General features: G+C 47.1%; 1 protein-coding gene and 1 pseudogene across 2 annotated transcripts in view; one reads left to right on the forward strand and one right to left on the reverse strand.

Moving 5' to 3' along the window:
- Ube2h (ubiquitin conjugating enzyme E2 H) overlaps positions 1-6268 on the reverse strand; it is a 91312-nt gene extending 85044 nt beyond the window's left edge. The window contains exon 1 of one of the 2 annotated variants that reach the window (XM_051175846.1): positions 5743-6268. In XM_051175846.1, the coding sequence (XP_051031803.1) occupies positions 5743-5795 (53 nt within the window). In that variant the 5' untranslated portion in view covers positions 5796-6268. The remainder of the gene's footprint in view (positions 1-5742) is intronic. The other variant, XM_051175845.1, reaches the window with a different exon arrangement.
- Positions 6269-13356: 7088 nt separating this feature from the next.
- LOC127215474 (uncharacterized) lies at positions 13357-13477 on the forward strand (annotated as a pseudogene).
- Positions 13478-14557: the final 1080 nt, after the last annotated feature.

Below are 14557 nucleotides of genomic sequence, written 5' to 3' on the forward strand. Positions count from 1 at the left end.
TGTTTCAATAACCAGCTCTTTCCAGTATTTTTAACAGGGAAAAGCAATCACAAAAATATTAAGCAAAAACAAAGCAGATACATAGATTATGGCCAATAAATCCTGGGGAGAATAAAATGCTATAGGAAAAATACCAACAGGCTATCCTTTAGAGATGATTTCCATGCCACATTCCCTGGAGCAGCTGCGTCTCTCCTTCCCAGACCCCACTCTGAACCTCCTGAAACACGAAGTCCAGGGATGGGATCCACAACCAGTTTTAACAAACCCTCCAAGTAATTAAGATCACACTCAAGTTTGAGAACTATTATTTAAAGGATAAGATTATGAGTAGCTGTTTTCTTTCCTTTTTTGTAACCTGTATTTTCCCCAATTACTTTATTATAACACTTTCAAAACCCAACTAAGCCTTTCATTAAAGTATTTTATTAAAATACAGATTCCCTGGGTCTTCAGGTAAAAGCTGCTACGTTGTAAGCATTGTACGATCTGAACTGCATGTCTAAAAAACCATGGTGCTTGGAACCACCAATCTGTTAAGACAGAACAAGACATCCACTGCATGTAAACACTAGTGAAGGTACTGGGTAAGTCACACTACCCAAACCAACACACACCTAGATTGTCTTAATGCTTGCACACAGAGAAAGGGCCTCTTACAGGTCACATCTTCACAAGATTTTTCCTTCTAAGAGCTTAACTTTTAGGCCTGTTTGTAATTCACTACAACTTCACTGCAGAAGCTCACCACAGGTTCCTGCTTTACCAAAGTACTGTAACAACCTGTTTGTCACCAAAGTCTATTCAGGTAAGACAAATTCAAAATACTGGGAATTGCCATAGCTTTAAGCTTTAAGACCATAAAACTGTTCTAACTTTCATCTCACCAACTCACTGAGAGGCCACAGGAAATGAGAGGTCAACCACAGGTTGCCAATGGACACTGAGGCTAGTTAAAAGACTGTTCACACTTTGAACACAAATTAAACAGTAACGACAACTAACTTGGGGATAGAATAACTGCTGATTAACAGCAAAACGCCAAAGTTAAAGTCAATGATAAATGGCTCAACATTTCATGCTTGCTTTTGTTCTAATGCCCACTTAAAAAAAGTGGGGGCTGGAGAGGTGGCTCAGGTTAAGAGCACTGGCGGCTCTTCCAGGGGACCTGGGTTTAACTCCCAGTACCCACGTGGCAGCTCTAGCAATGTCTGTGTGGCTCAGGTTCCAATGTTCATAAAAAAAAAAAAAAAAGAAAAAGAGGCATTTAGATTCCCATATATATCACCACCACATAAAATTATTTTTAACTTTCAACTGCTTAAAAAAAGAAAACAAATTCAGGTTTTGTTGTTGAGACACTATTTAGCCCTAGCTGTCCTTGCCCCACAGAGATCCACCTGCCATAGCCTCCCAATTATTGAGATTAAAGATGTGAGACACCACCAAGCCTGGCAAAATAAAGGAGGAAAAAAAGTTATTTTTAAAAATACAAAGCAAGCCAGGCATTGGTGATACATGCCTTTAACCCCAGCACTCGAGAGACAGAGGCAGGCGGATCTCTGTGAGTTCGAGTCCAGCCTGGTCTAGAGTTCCAGGACAGGCTTCAAAGCCACAGGAAAAAAAAAAAAAAAAAAAAAACCCTGTCTCGAAAAACCTAAATAAACAAATATGCAAAGTATTCTAAAACAGCAAGATGATAACAGAGTGCTGACCTAACATGCTGGCCATCATGGTTTAAAAGAACAATTTAATAACTAATTGTATAAACACTGTGTCCACCACACTCACCTTTTCATTAATCCTCCACACAGCCACATGGTGCCTGACACAAACGGGCAGAAATATTTAAGGGTTTAAACTTGTTGCAAAAATTCCTATGATTCCCCAGGCTTTCTGCTTTGGAGGTCCATTCCCACCACACCTTTATTTAATCCAGCATATCCTGTTTGTACTGAGATTCTTCTGGAAAAGGCAATCTCTGAAAACTCAAAGCATTCTTAAATTTCCAAATATTCAGCAATAGCAGGGTGAGCCAAGTCCCCATTATGATCAGAATCAGTTTTCTGGTTGAATTTTCTGAACATTTCTTGAACCTAAGAGTAAAGGGGGGTTTTTTGCCTTTGTTTTTTACCCCTTGAAAATACACTTGGTCCTGTCAGCGGCTCAGAAGGCCTCCCCAGCCCCCACCTCTTTTGTATGTAAACACACTCTTGTCACACACTCCCATCAGCTGTTTGGTAGCTCCACCCCTCCTCCTTTTCCGGGTAGTAACAGAGCAGCCAATGAACTGCAAGGAGCTGTGCCTGCGGCCTTTTGCCTGCATACGCTTTTCCAAAACAAGCAGCTCTAGCCTTCAGCAGGGGCACTGGTTCACAGATAAAAGGCTCACCAGGGCTGTGCAACTGGGCGAGACAGTCACCCCCACCAACAAGGAAACCCATGTAACCTGAGCTGTTTGTTCCTCCACCAGGGAGAACTTCAACCAATATTCCTTTAGGGCAATCACGCTTAAGGTCACCAGAGTCCCAGGTCTCAGACAATGTAAATAATCAGTGGTTGCCGATGGAAACCTCAAAGGTTGGTGATCCTGTGCTCTCTCAAGGCTGGCAATCTACCTCACTCTGGCAAGCAAATGGCTGCACTACCCAAGCCCATTCCACCGGACCGAGGCTAAGGACAAGTGTTTTGACTCCACAGCGCCCAAAAGTCATGTAAATCAGTTTCTCTGCTCCTGTGGAGGTTTGCACAACACTCAGCTGAGGCACAGAAGAGAAACAATGAATGAGTCAGAGTTTCAGAACATAATCGCCCAGCAGATTAAATGCATTGGTGCAAAACACTCACTCACTCCCTGCATAACTTGGGAGTCAGCTATCCTACCAATCGGTCACAAAAGAAATGAGACTCTGGAGAGACGGTGTCTAAAGGTGGTGGAAAGCAGTGACCAATTAGTCACACGTCCCCTTCCCTTCCTACCCCCACCACCACTACATTCCTATTACACAGGGTTCCTGCCAGGCTGTAAACCCTTGTGGTATAATTACACCCAGACAGCCAAAAATGGGCTGAAACAGGAGACTTCGATCAGGCTCTACACCAAAGAAATCATCCACGACAAGGGACAAGAAGTACCATACATCCCTTCAGACCTTCTCTTTTCACTTCCTTAGCCCACGGTTCATTTTTAACCCTGGGCACTGACGGGCAGTTTTACTACTACTCATCTTAGCAGGAGACTGGGGAATTTGCTCTTAAAATTTCCATTTGGTATACCTTACCCAGAGACTGTAAACTCTACTTGGGCCTACCGATGTGAATTCAACTGAGACAGGAGGCCCTAAAACCCTCCACAATACACACCAACACACAAAAGGAAACCCGACAATTTTTAACTTCCAAACTACATTAAACCAGAAAATAAACTCGAAGCAGAGATAACCTCCAGCTTTCAAATCAAAACTGTTATCCTCTTGTCTCAGAAGGCTACAATTTTGAAGAGCCCTGGTTTCTTTTGTCAGCAAAGGGAAGGTGGGAAAACAACAGAAGCCAATGCATCTTTGCCTTTCTTCATCTTCTACTAAAAATAAGCTATGAAATAAGCCACTTAGGGAGAGGGAAAGAGACACCCTGCTGTTCTTTGTCTGTTTCCCTCTCCCTCACCACCCCCCACACCCGGACTCCTAAATGCGGTAATCATTCTAGATGCCACAACTACTACATGAACAAAAGGCACTGTATGGAAAAGGCATCAGGTCAAGTTAGGCCTCGATCTTTATCCTCAATCTTTTAGAAATCTATGTAAGAATGTAATTTGAGGAACTGACATTCATCAAAAACAGCTGGAATTCTCCCCCCCACCCACCCAATTACACATTAGGGTGAAATTTACATTAGGTGTCACAGTAACTCAATTCAAGACAAAAATAACTCCTAAATCTACCACCGTGTCATTTCCTAGTTTCTAAACAAAAATAAAGCTTCAAGCTGCTTTGTGTAAATGTCCACACAGCCACAGCTAGCTACAAGTTTTCCTGCGCTCTTATGAAAAGCCAACATTGCTGGTATCATCCACATATTTAAAACACAATCACTGCCAGAAACAGCTTATAAAGAGCTGATTTCACTTGTGTCTAGGTGTGTGTCTGGCACATTACCCTTTATTACTGGCTGTTCTCTGATCCCTCCTACTACCCTTTTCCCCAAACCCTAAACTTCCAAGTTTACCCACTATTCTTAATTTCTAGCCAGATCTCCCCTAGGTGAGGAGAAAAGCATGCTTTTATTCCTGAAAAGATGGATTGAACAAAAAAATAAAAAAACAAAAAAAAAAAAAATAGCCTAGGCAACTTCCCCTCCCACCCCCCCAAATTAAAATCCTATGCAAAAAACTTTTTTTAAAACATCAGCAAATTTCCTAACAGTTTTTGACAACCACCACTGATGAACAGAAAAGGTAAAACCATCAAAAACAGCAAAAAATAAAAGAAGGAATTCACCTGAAGAATCTAGCCAAACAACTTGAGTTATATAAACAAAATCCTGCAACAGGGGGAAATGGTGGGGGATGGGGGCGAGGCAGAAAGAGAAACCAGAGACAGGATTGACTTTTTAACAGCCTTTCACCTTCTCCCAAGGGATTAGCTATTTAGAACACAAGGCTCTCAACCACCACCCCCATCAGCCCAAAAAACTAAAAACCATTTTTTTAAATACTGGATTTGTTTCAGGAACCTTCGCGAATTTCTCTAGCTGGTCGTGAAATAATCAGTCTGGATTCCAACCAAAACCACTGCCTGGAAGACTTATCAGTTACAGCTCTCCCACTGCAACCTCGGGTGTGCATAAAGCTGGGGTGGGGTGGGGGAGTAGAAAATAAGAGATGTCACTTGGCCCAGATCAGAGTAAGCAGTCCCCAAGAACCGTACGCTCACAGAGGGAGTTGTGCTCAAGTGGCTAGTATAGGGGCTATTTTGTTCAGGAGCTCCTCTTTCTCTCCTAACTCCCAGCTGTCAGATCCACAATATGGAGGGAGGCCTGCCTGCTAAGAGGGCCTGGGGGTCCTCACTGCTCGCACTATGAGTGGGATAGGCTTTGTCAGGAGAAAGAAAAACAGGAACGTTCTCCAGACTAGAAGGCTTAACAGAGTGTCTGATTTAAAACACACGGAGCTCTTTATTACAAGAGGGGCCCGGAGCAGACTACTCTCTTCCTAATATAGAAAGGAATTAGGGATAAAGGAGGTCGATTGAGCTACCCCAGTTTAAGCAGCACTGTGAGCGGAAGGAACCCGGACACCTCAAAAAAAAAAAAAAAAAAAGAAGAAGAAGAAGAAAGGCTTCCCTCTCAGGAAATTTCTATCATGAGTCCATAAATCAATCCAAAGCTAGCAAACAGGAAGCCAAGACCCTGAAGATGAGCTCCCGGTGACGAAGGAGGCGGCTGGTTAGCGCCCCCCTCCCAAAGAAAGGGCCGTCTTAGGAATCCAAACGTCGTGGGGGGAAAAGTCACGGGCTCCGGAGGGTGCAGGAGAGCGAGGAGCAACGCACATCTCGGGGGGCTGCAGATAAAGGGGGACTGAGAAAGCCCTGGGCTCCGGGGAGGTGCTAAGGGGCCGCCGTAGGCACCGGGGGAGGGAGGGAGGGAGGGAGGCGCGGCCAGTGGCCTGGAGTGCCCCGGAGCCCTGGCCCGGGCACCCCACCCGCCCCACACGCAGTCCCAATCCCCCTCCACGAAGGATACAGCTTGACTACGTCCGTGTCCATCCGCCTCTTGCCGGGACTCGGGGATGACATGGTGTCGCCGCCGCCGCTGCCTCCCCGTCGCCTGCGCCGCCGCCGCCTCTCTCCCCTCCTCGGCCCGTCTGTCACGGGCCCCGGGCCCAGCTCGCAGGGCCCCGCGGCCGCGCCGGCTCCTCGGCCGAGGTGGCAACACCCGCGCGGTCCCGTGGGGTCCGCTCAGCCGCCGCCGCCGCCGCCGCCGCCGCCCCCCGCACGGGGCAACACCGGGCACTGCCCCGCCGAGTGGGGGCGGGGACCGAGGCGCCCGCTCGGGCTGCCCTCCGGCAGAGGCTCCGCCGCGGCCCGGGCAGGCGAGGCGCTGCTCCGCGCCGTGCGCCGCTCCCCCCCCCCCGCCTGCGCCCGCTCGCTCCCTCGCTCGCTCGTTCGCCGGCCCGCCCGCTCACGCTCTCGCCAGCTCCCAGCTGCTTCCTCCACAAGCGGACGACTCCTGCTCGATCGGCCTCCCCTACCCTAGCCTCGCTCCGGGCGCCGTGATGTCACCTCTGTGACGTCACCCGAGGGGCGGGCGCCGGTGGGAGGGGCGGGGCGTCGTCGCGGCGTAGGTTTGGCCGGGGAGTTCTGGGAGATGTAGTTCCTCTTTCTCCTTGCCCGCCTGCATCCCTCTGCCCCCTCCCCCAACCTCCCCACACACTTCATCGCTCAACTGCCAGTGTCGTTACCATCAACATAAACGATGGTAGTAAATAATGGCACTATGATTACACTCATGTGCTTCATGAACCACCCTCTCACACAGTGTTACAAAGGGCTGTTTGGATATGGAGGAGGCCAAAGTGGCAATTACTCAGACTGGCGTCCAAATCTGGAAATTCCCACACCAGCATGTTTTCTGCACTCTGCTCCCTCTTCAGAAGGAAAGAATTGGTTTGCAGGGGTTGTAGACTACAGCAAGGCTTCCTCGGAGCTTGCAAATCAGCGTTCATTAATCCTCCACATAAGGCCAATAATTCCAGGAGTGCAGTAGGAGCAGCAAGGTAGCAAGAACAGATCATTTGGTGTTAACATCCTTGTTCTAAAGAATTTGAGGTAAGTTGAGGTAATTTTGAACTCTAGTTGAGGACAAAGATGGTCCAGCTCTCCAGCCTCCTATACCAACCATGTCTACTTGCTCATTCACTTAAGAAACATTAAGTGCTGCTATATGCTTATGACCTCACTGAGTTCATGAATGAGGGCTATAGTGTGAATGATGGCAAAATTTACACAGCCCTCCCAGAATGGGCCTAAGTGTCGGCATCACTTGGGAGCTAGTTAGAAATGCCACTAGAAAGGCCTCAGGCCTACTCGTTAGCACATGCAGCTGAGCGAAGTTCTCAGGTGGTTCCCTCAACAGTGAAGTCTGAGGGATACTGCTCCACAGGGCTCAAAAGTTGACGGTGGAACTAAGGGGCCAACCAGTCAAAAGAGAATAGTGCCAAGTATTTTCGAAGGCTTTATCGATTGTGTTTTCCCTGTGACTACACTTATACTTTAACAAGTAAAGTGTTGTGAGCTGGGTCCCTTTTTAAAAATCTTGCATACACACACACTCACACTCCTGGGAACAGAACAATGAACTAAAGTTGAACATCATTTGCTGTTATCATTCTACCCCTCAATGTGTCAACTATGTTTTTAATTGTAACATGCATACCATAAAATGTTGTGTTAACCATATTGAAATATTCAATGCAACCACATAAAATATCATTAGCTGTTGTGCAACCATCACCGCTGCTCATTTCCAGAAACTTCTCATCAATCCCAACAAACTGTACCACTTAAGTAACAACTCCTTGTCCCCATTCCAGTGGACCTTGCAACTTCCATTCTATGGTCTGGAGGAAGAAAGAACAATTGATTGCTTTCTCCTACATCAACTCTGTCAGCAGATGTGTGAAGGGACTTCTAACCCCCTTTATTTGATCACTTTGTTGAACGAAGGAAAAAACAAACCAAGATTCATCTTTCTCGATGTCTACACCAGACTCCCTAGAGTATTACTGCTGCTACCTGATCTCCTACCCTCCTTGGCCTGATTAACTTCCACCCCTGTGCTAAGACAGTGGTTTTCAAGCTTGGCCCAATGCTTCAGAATCACCTGGAGAGCTTGTTAAGCTCACAAGTGTCCAGGAACTGCCCCCTGAGGATTCAAAAGGTCCAGAGGGAAGCCTGAATATCCTTGTCTTTAACAAGCACCGCAGATGGTTCTGATGCTGGCCGAATCCGGAGAACCCCTGCCTTCAATATTCTGATAGGCACCTACCTGAAGACCCCTTGCTGCTAAGCGCATTTATAAAAATGTCCTGTGGCAAGAAGGCAGATGAAGTACCCTCCACTCCTCCACCACACCCACGGTTATTGTCTCTAAAACCACAGCATACATACAGAACAGACAGAAAGGGGGGTGTCAAGGAAGGGACACTCGCTCGAGGAAGAAAGGACTGGAGTGGGGACCTAGAAACTCTACCTGGTGCTTTCCTCTTCACTAACAGAACTGCTGTGATCAAAGAACGTGGCAAAATAGTCATAGCAGTGTTTCATAATGGAAATTTTCAGGCTACACTGACAAACTGGAAGGCCACACTGGTAGTGGCGAGGCTGCTCTCTCCACGTACAAGCCAGTGTTAGCCGTTCAAGCAGTCTTTCTTCGCAAAGGGAGCATCCTAAAGGAGGGTCATGATGTTGCTAGGAGGCACTCTGTTTTATTTTTTAAAGATGTAATTATTTCTGCTGAACGCGTATGAGTGTTTGCCTGCATGAATGAATGTACATCATGTACCTGGTGCCCTTGGGTGGTCCGAAGAGAGGGTCAGATTCCCTGGCACTGATGATACAGGCAGTTGTGAGCTGCCGGGAGCCAAACTTAGATCCTGCTCAAGAGCTGCACCTGTTCTTAACTGAGGAGCCATCTCCCCAGCCTCGGAAGCACTTTAACCCTTGCTTACTTAGGACAAATCTGCCCCTCCCTGCTCTTAATTATGCCTCAGTAAATTGCTTCTATCCTCCCTGAGTCTCAAATGTTCTCATCTATAAAGTCTGGGCTCTGATGCCTACCCTGCTTCAGTAGGTTGATGGGAGTCAATGGAAAAGACCAGTGTGAAAACCCTAGATCTGAGAGCCTAGAAACTATGAAAGGGGTAGGAAATACCGATGGCCAGGTTTCCTGTGGTACGCATGCTGGCCTTATGCGACTATTACTCTACCCTCAACACCCCCTTTCCCCACTGCTTACTGAAAGGAGGAGGAGGCCATTCGCTTTGGGGAAACTGGTTATGTTTGCCTGCTTTTGAGGATGCTACAACACCCATTGTCCCTCTCTGTGTCAAAAGTATGCACACACTTCTCGCTTCGTATTCTGTCATTTGTTCTTTAACCAATGCATCTCCCCTAGTCTGACCTTCCTGTTTCCAGAGCTTCAGGGAACTCCTGAGCCTGCCCTTGAATGCGAAAGTTCAAAAACTTTCCCAAGGTTTAGTTAAAGAAAACTGAGGTTACCAGTGAATCAGTTAGGCTTGCTTTTGCCTGTGTTTCGGCTGTTGAGAATGTCAATAATTTACTCTAAGACAACACCAGGGCTTGGGAGTGTCTGTTTATACACTTGCAAGACGGTGCTGTGGAATGAGCCGTGTGCTTCCTTATCAGGTACAGCCAAGGGGCGCCTGGGAGGGAGCCGATGTCTGACCAGCCTGACTCACCAGTGTTGCAATCTGAGAAATGGATTCTGGGCCTGCTTATCTCTGCCCAGGGCAAGGCTAAGCTTGACCGGTGGGGCCTCTGAGCTCAGAAGCAGCTTCCACAAGGCAAGAAAGTAAGCATTGGGGAGAATATAGTGCTTCTAGCAAGACACTAAGATCAAACCAGTTATTCGGCAGAGCGAGTGGAAGAGACCAACAAGAACCTGAATAGTTTGTAAAATGACCTATTAACCATTAAGACGAATTTATGGGTGTCCCTTCCCAGGGTGAAACCCCCCCCCAATACAGCCTCCTGTTCCCGTGGGGTTGTTCCTCAAACATAACTATTCATCTCTCAGGGACAGTCTGGATCCCTTCAGGGGGTCGTGGTATCAGCAGACTCTACTCCTGTGAACATAAAGCTGGAGCCATGGCTCTGTAGGTAGAGCCCTGGTCACATGAGCATGAGGACCTGGGTTCAGCTCCCCATGCAGTACCCTGTGCCCCCAGTACTCTCCAGGGGATGGGAAGCAGGAAGCCTGAGCATCTACAGCAGCCAGGTAACCTGCTGTGCCCAGTGGCAAGTAAACACAGTGGAAGGCAAGGACTGGTGCCCTTGGTTACCCCCTGACCTCCACATGCATGCCTGAACTGAAACACACTTGAATTCTTGCGCACATACAGACACAAAAACAAAAAAAACCCTTAAAGTTCTCTTCAGCTCCTCCGTGCGTGACCTGATCATAATGTGTCCTCGGGAGCAGTGAGAGCTAAGAAACATGGAACATGAATCAGTAGCACCTTACAGACCCGACAACCTTCTTCTCCCAGCCCCTATCACTGAGAGAACCTTGGATTAGGTCACCTGGCCTTTCAGTTTCTATTTTCTCATCTGAAAGCAGGAAGATAGCTTCTGTCAGGCTCACAGAGACAACATTGCAACCTCTAGAGCACCAGTCATGTGTGACATGTAATGTCTACACACACGTGCAAACACAACCTCACACACGCTCCCCAGTATCAAACTCAAAGGAGAGAGGAAGCCTGGGAAATTACACCTACGTCCAGGGAGCTCCCACTTGGGCCAGGTGTCCTGGCTAGAGCCCTTGTTTCCACAGGTGGTACCCTGCCTTTCCTTTTCCACTGTTATCTCCTTGTTCTGGAGATATGGACGCCTCAGATCTCCGGTCTGCAAAATCCCCACACGACCTTGTCCAGCCTCAGAGCTTTAACTGCTATCCCTACTGACTCCTAAGAAGACATTTGTAATACAGGTCTTCATTCTTCAACACCACACATGAATAGAGAGGCCTATTCCCCATCTCCTCAGGACCCAGAATACATTTCAGATGCCACACCCTTTCCTCCTTCACAGGTAGCTTCATCTTAGTAACTGGCAACTTAGAAAGAAATGCATGCAATTACTCTTTAAGGTTAAGAGTCATTGTTTAAGCTGGGTGGTGGTGGCACGGGTACAGGCCTTTAATCCTAGCACTTGGGAGGCAGAAGCAGGTGGATCTCTGAATTCAAGGATAGCTTGGCCTACAGAACAAGTTCTGGGACATCCAAGGCAACACAAAGAAACACTGTCTCAACAGAACAAAACGAAACAAAAAGAACCATTGCACAACCTAATGTATCCAAAGACCATGATCATTGTTGAAAATCTTTCTAGCCTGGCAGGTGATGAATGCCTTTAATCTCAGCACTCAAAAGGCAGAGGCAGTTGGAATCTCTGTGAGTTCGAAGCTAGCCTGGTCTACATAGCGAGTTCCAGGACAGGCTACAAAGCTACAGAGAAACACTGTCTTGAAAAAAAAAAAAAAATTTTTTTTTTTTTTCTAAATCCTACATCCATCTGGAGATCTGTTGCCTCTAGCATCCAAATATATCCAGAATCTTTATATGTATCTTATCTGCTCTATCAAACCACAATTACCCCCATTTGGATCTCTCTCTCTCTCTCTCTCTCTCTCTTTCTCTCTCTCTCTCAACAGAGGTCAACCTTGCATGCCTACCTACTTTGTTTCTTTGAGTCAGGGTGTCTCACTGGCCTGGAGCTTGCCATATAGGCTAGATTGGCTGGCCACTGAGCCTGGACCCATCTGTCTTTGCCTCCCCACCCTCCCCAGTACTGGAGTTATGAGTAGTGGCAGAGCCAGCATTCCTGTTTTATATGACTTCAGGTCCCCATGCTGGCAAGGTAAGCAACTTAACAACCGAGCTGTCTCTTCAGCCCCTCACTCATTTTGGGAGACAAAGTCTCACATAACTCAGGCTGACCTAGGATGATGGGATAGACCAGGCTGGCTTCTAACCTGTGATAATCAATCCTCTTGCCTCTGCATCCTGAAGCCCGGGACTTTAGGCACACATCACTGCATCCAGCCTACAAACCCTGTATTTTTAAAACTATGAGCCAGCTATTGTCTCCCTACTGTTCAAAACCCTCCGAAGGTTTCCTGTTTCCCACTATAAAAAGCCAAAGTCATCGCAGGTTCCGAGGCCTGGCAGGAGGTGGCCCACCACTTTTCCTTCCTCACTTCCCACAGGAGGCACAGGATTGGTAACTCTTCTTCACACACAGGCAGCATGCTCCTGGGCCCTTGAACTTGACGCCCGTAGCCTGAAGTATTCCCCTCTAGAGAATAAGCACTTACCCAACGGAGCCTCCCACGAACACCACATTTAAAGTGGGTCCCCAGCCTACCTTAGCACTGCCTTCTACTTCCTTCTTCCACAGAACTTACCACCATCCCCTGCCCATTGTGCTCTCCTACCAGAACACATGCTCCATGGAGAGAGAGGCTTTGTGACTCACTTTCTCCTATACATCGAGTGCCTAGATCACTATGTGGAATACAAATTGGTCATATTAGCCAGGCCTGGTGGCTCATACCTATAATTTCATCCCAGCACTCATGAGGTGGAGACAGAAGAATTACCAAGAGTTCAAGGATAATCTGGGCAAAAAAAAAAAATACTAATAATAAAAAATAAAAATCACACACTAACTCAGAAGGATGGCACACCCCTGTGGACCCCGCACTTGGGAAGCAGAGGCAGGACAGTGGTAGCTCAAAGCCACCCTCAGCTACTTGAGCCCTGTTTCCAAATAGGGGTTGGGGAGGTAATTTATTTGACAGAGTACTTTTTGCATCATCATAAGGATGTGAGTTTGACCCTCAGAACACACATAGACAGTCGAGGCATAGCAGCACAAATGTGTAACCCTGTGCTAAGGAGGCAGAGACGGGCTGATCTTTAATCAGTGGGCTCTGGGCTCCAGTAAGAGATCCATCTCAAAAAATAAGGTGGATGGCACCTAGGGAGGAATAACACTTGAGACTATCCTCTAGCCTCCATTTGCATACACATACATGTGCCTCTACACATACACGCGCGTGCGCACATACACACACACACACACACACACACAGGGTGGGGGGTTAGAGAACCAGCTGAAAACTGACAGCTTCCACTCGTCACTTCTCCCAAAAGTTGTTTCTGGGCTGGTGAGATGGCTCAAGTGATAAAAGCACTTGCCACACAAGTTATCCACTGTGATAACCCACAGCAGAAGGACAGAATTCTTAGAAGTTGCATCCTGACTGTCACATTGATATCTCTTGGATTCTCAGTCTCATTACTCAAAGAATGGGCTCACAACAGGCCTTGGTGGCACACGCCTCTAACCCCAGAACTCAGGAGACAGAGGCATAGAGGTGGATCTCTGTAGGTTTGAGGCCAGCATGGTCTACAGAGAGCAAGTTCCAGGGCAGGTTCCAAAGCTACACAGAGAAACCCTGTCTTGAAAACAAAACAAAACAAAAAAGGCTCATGCCAGGCAGTGGTGGGTCCAAAGCCACAGACAAACCCTGTCTCAAAAAATAAAATAAGTTTATGGCCATACCACCCTGATCGCGCCCGATCTTGTCTGATCTTGGAAGCTAAAGCAGGGTCGGGCCTGGTTAGTATTTGGATGGGAGACCGCCTGGAAATACTGGGTGCTTGTAGGCTTTAAATAAATAAATACATGAATAAATAAATAAAATAAAAAGGGCTCACACAAGCTCAAAGGCAATTTTATTAGAACTTTAAAGAAGAGCCCAAGTGTAGGCCACCTGTAAACTTCAGGGCTTCCCAGAGGAGGACAATGGAAGAAGGAAAAAAGCCATGCCACTTAAGCTAGCACGGAAGTCAGACACGTAGCCATGAGATAGGGAGGGAGGCCTGTTCAAATGGTGAGGGGAAAGTCCGAAGGCTTAAGGAAAGCAGGCTAGAAAAAGAGATGAGAGAAAAGGGAAAGTTATGATTTTCTGATTAATTCAAAATAACGGAGAGGTGTATAAACTACACTGCGGTGACACTGGGGACCTGCAGCCTACAGGCTTCTGCACTAGGAGTGAGATTATGGGGAGGAACGGTACTGAAGTACATCATTAAAATACTAATTATTCCACCTGTTTCCTTAGCATGGCTTAAAGTGAGCCTGCCTCCTAAGGATAGGCCCTGGGCCAGGTGATGCTCCAGACCATCTGGATTGTTAGGTGTATACCTAGGTTAGAGATTCTCTTCTCTCTCTCTTCTCTGTCCCTTACAATTTTGTTAGATTTATTCATTTTATTTTACGTGTGAGTTGTTTGCCTGAATGTTTGTATGTACACCACATACATTGTGCTTAGTACCCTGAAAGTTCAGAAGAAGGCATTGGATATCCAGAACTGGAGTTATGGATGGTTGTGAGCCCCCAGGTGGGTGCTGGGATCAAACCTGGGTCCTCTAGAAGAGCAGCACCCGCTCTTGACCAGTGAGGCATCTTTCCAGCCCCTCTATTCTCTTAGCCAGAAATTTCTTTACACTAACAACATGTGCATCAGGTAAATATGCTCCTTCACTCCCCACAATATCATATATCGGCACGCGCGCGCGCGCACACACACACACACACACACACACACTCCACAATAACAGTAAAAATTTAAGATGAAATTACAACCAAACCTGAAGATCTGGGTGGGAGGCAAACACCACTTCCCATAGTTGTCCCTTGACCTACACATACTGTGGCATATGCAGCAGCCCCAGACACACACACAA

This window comes from Phodopus roborovskii, unplaced genomic scaffold, assembly GCF_943737965.1.
Source record: "Phodopus roborovskii unplaced genomic scaffold, PHOROB, whole genome shotgun sequence".
In the NCBI taxonomy this organism is placed as follows: Eukaryota; Metazoa; Chordata; class Mammalia; order Rodentia; family Cricetidae; genus Phodopus; species Phodopus roborovskii.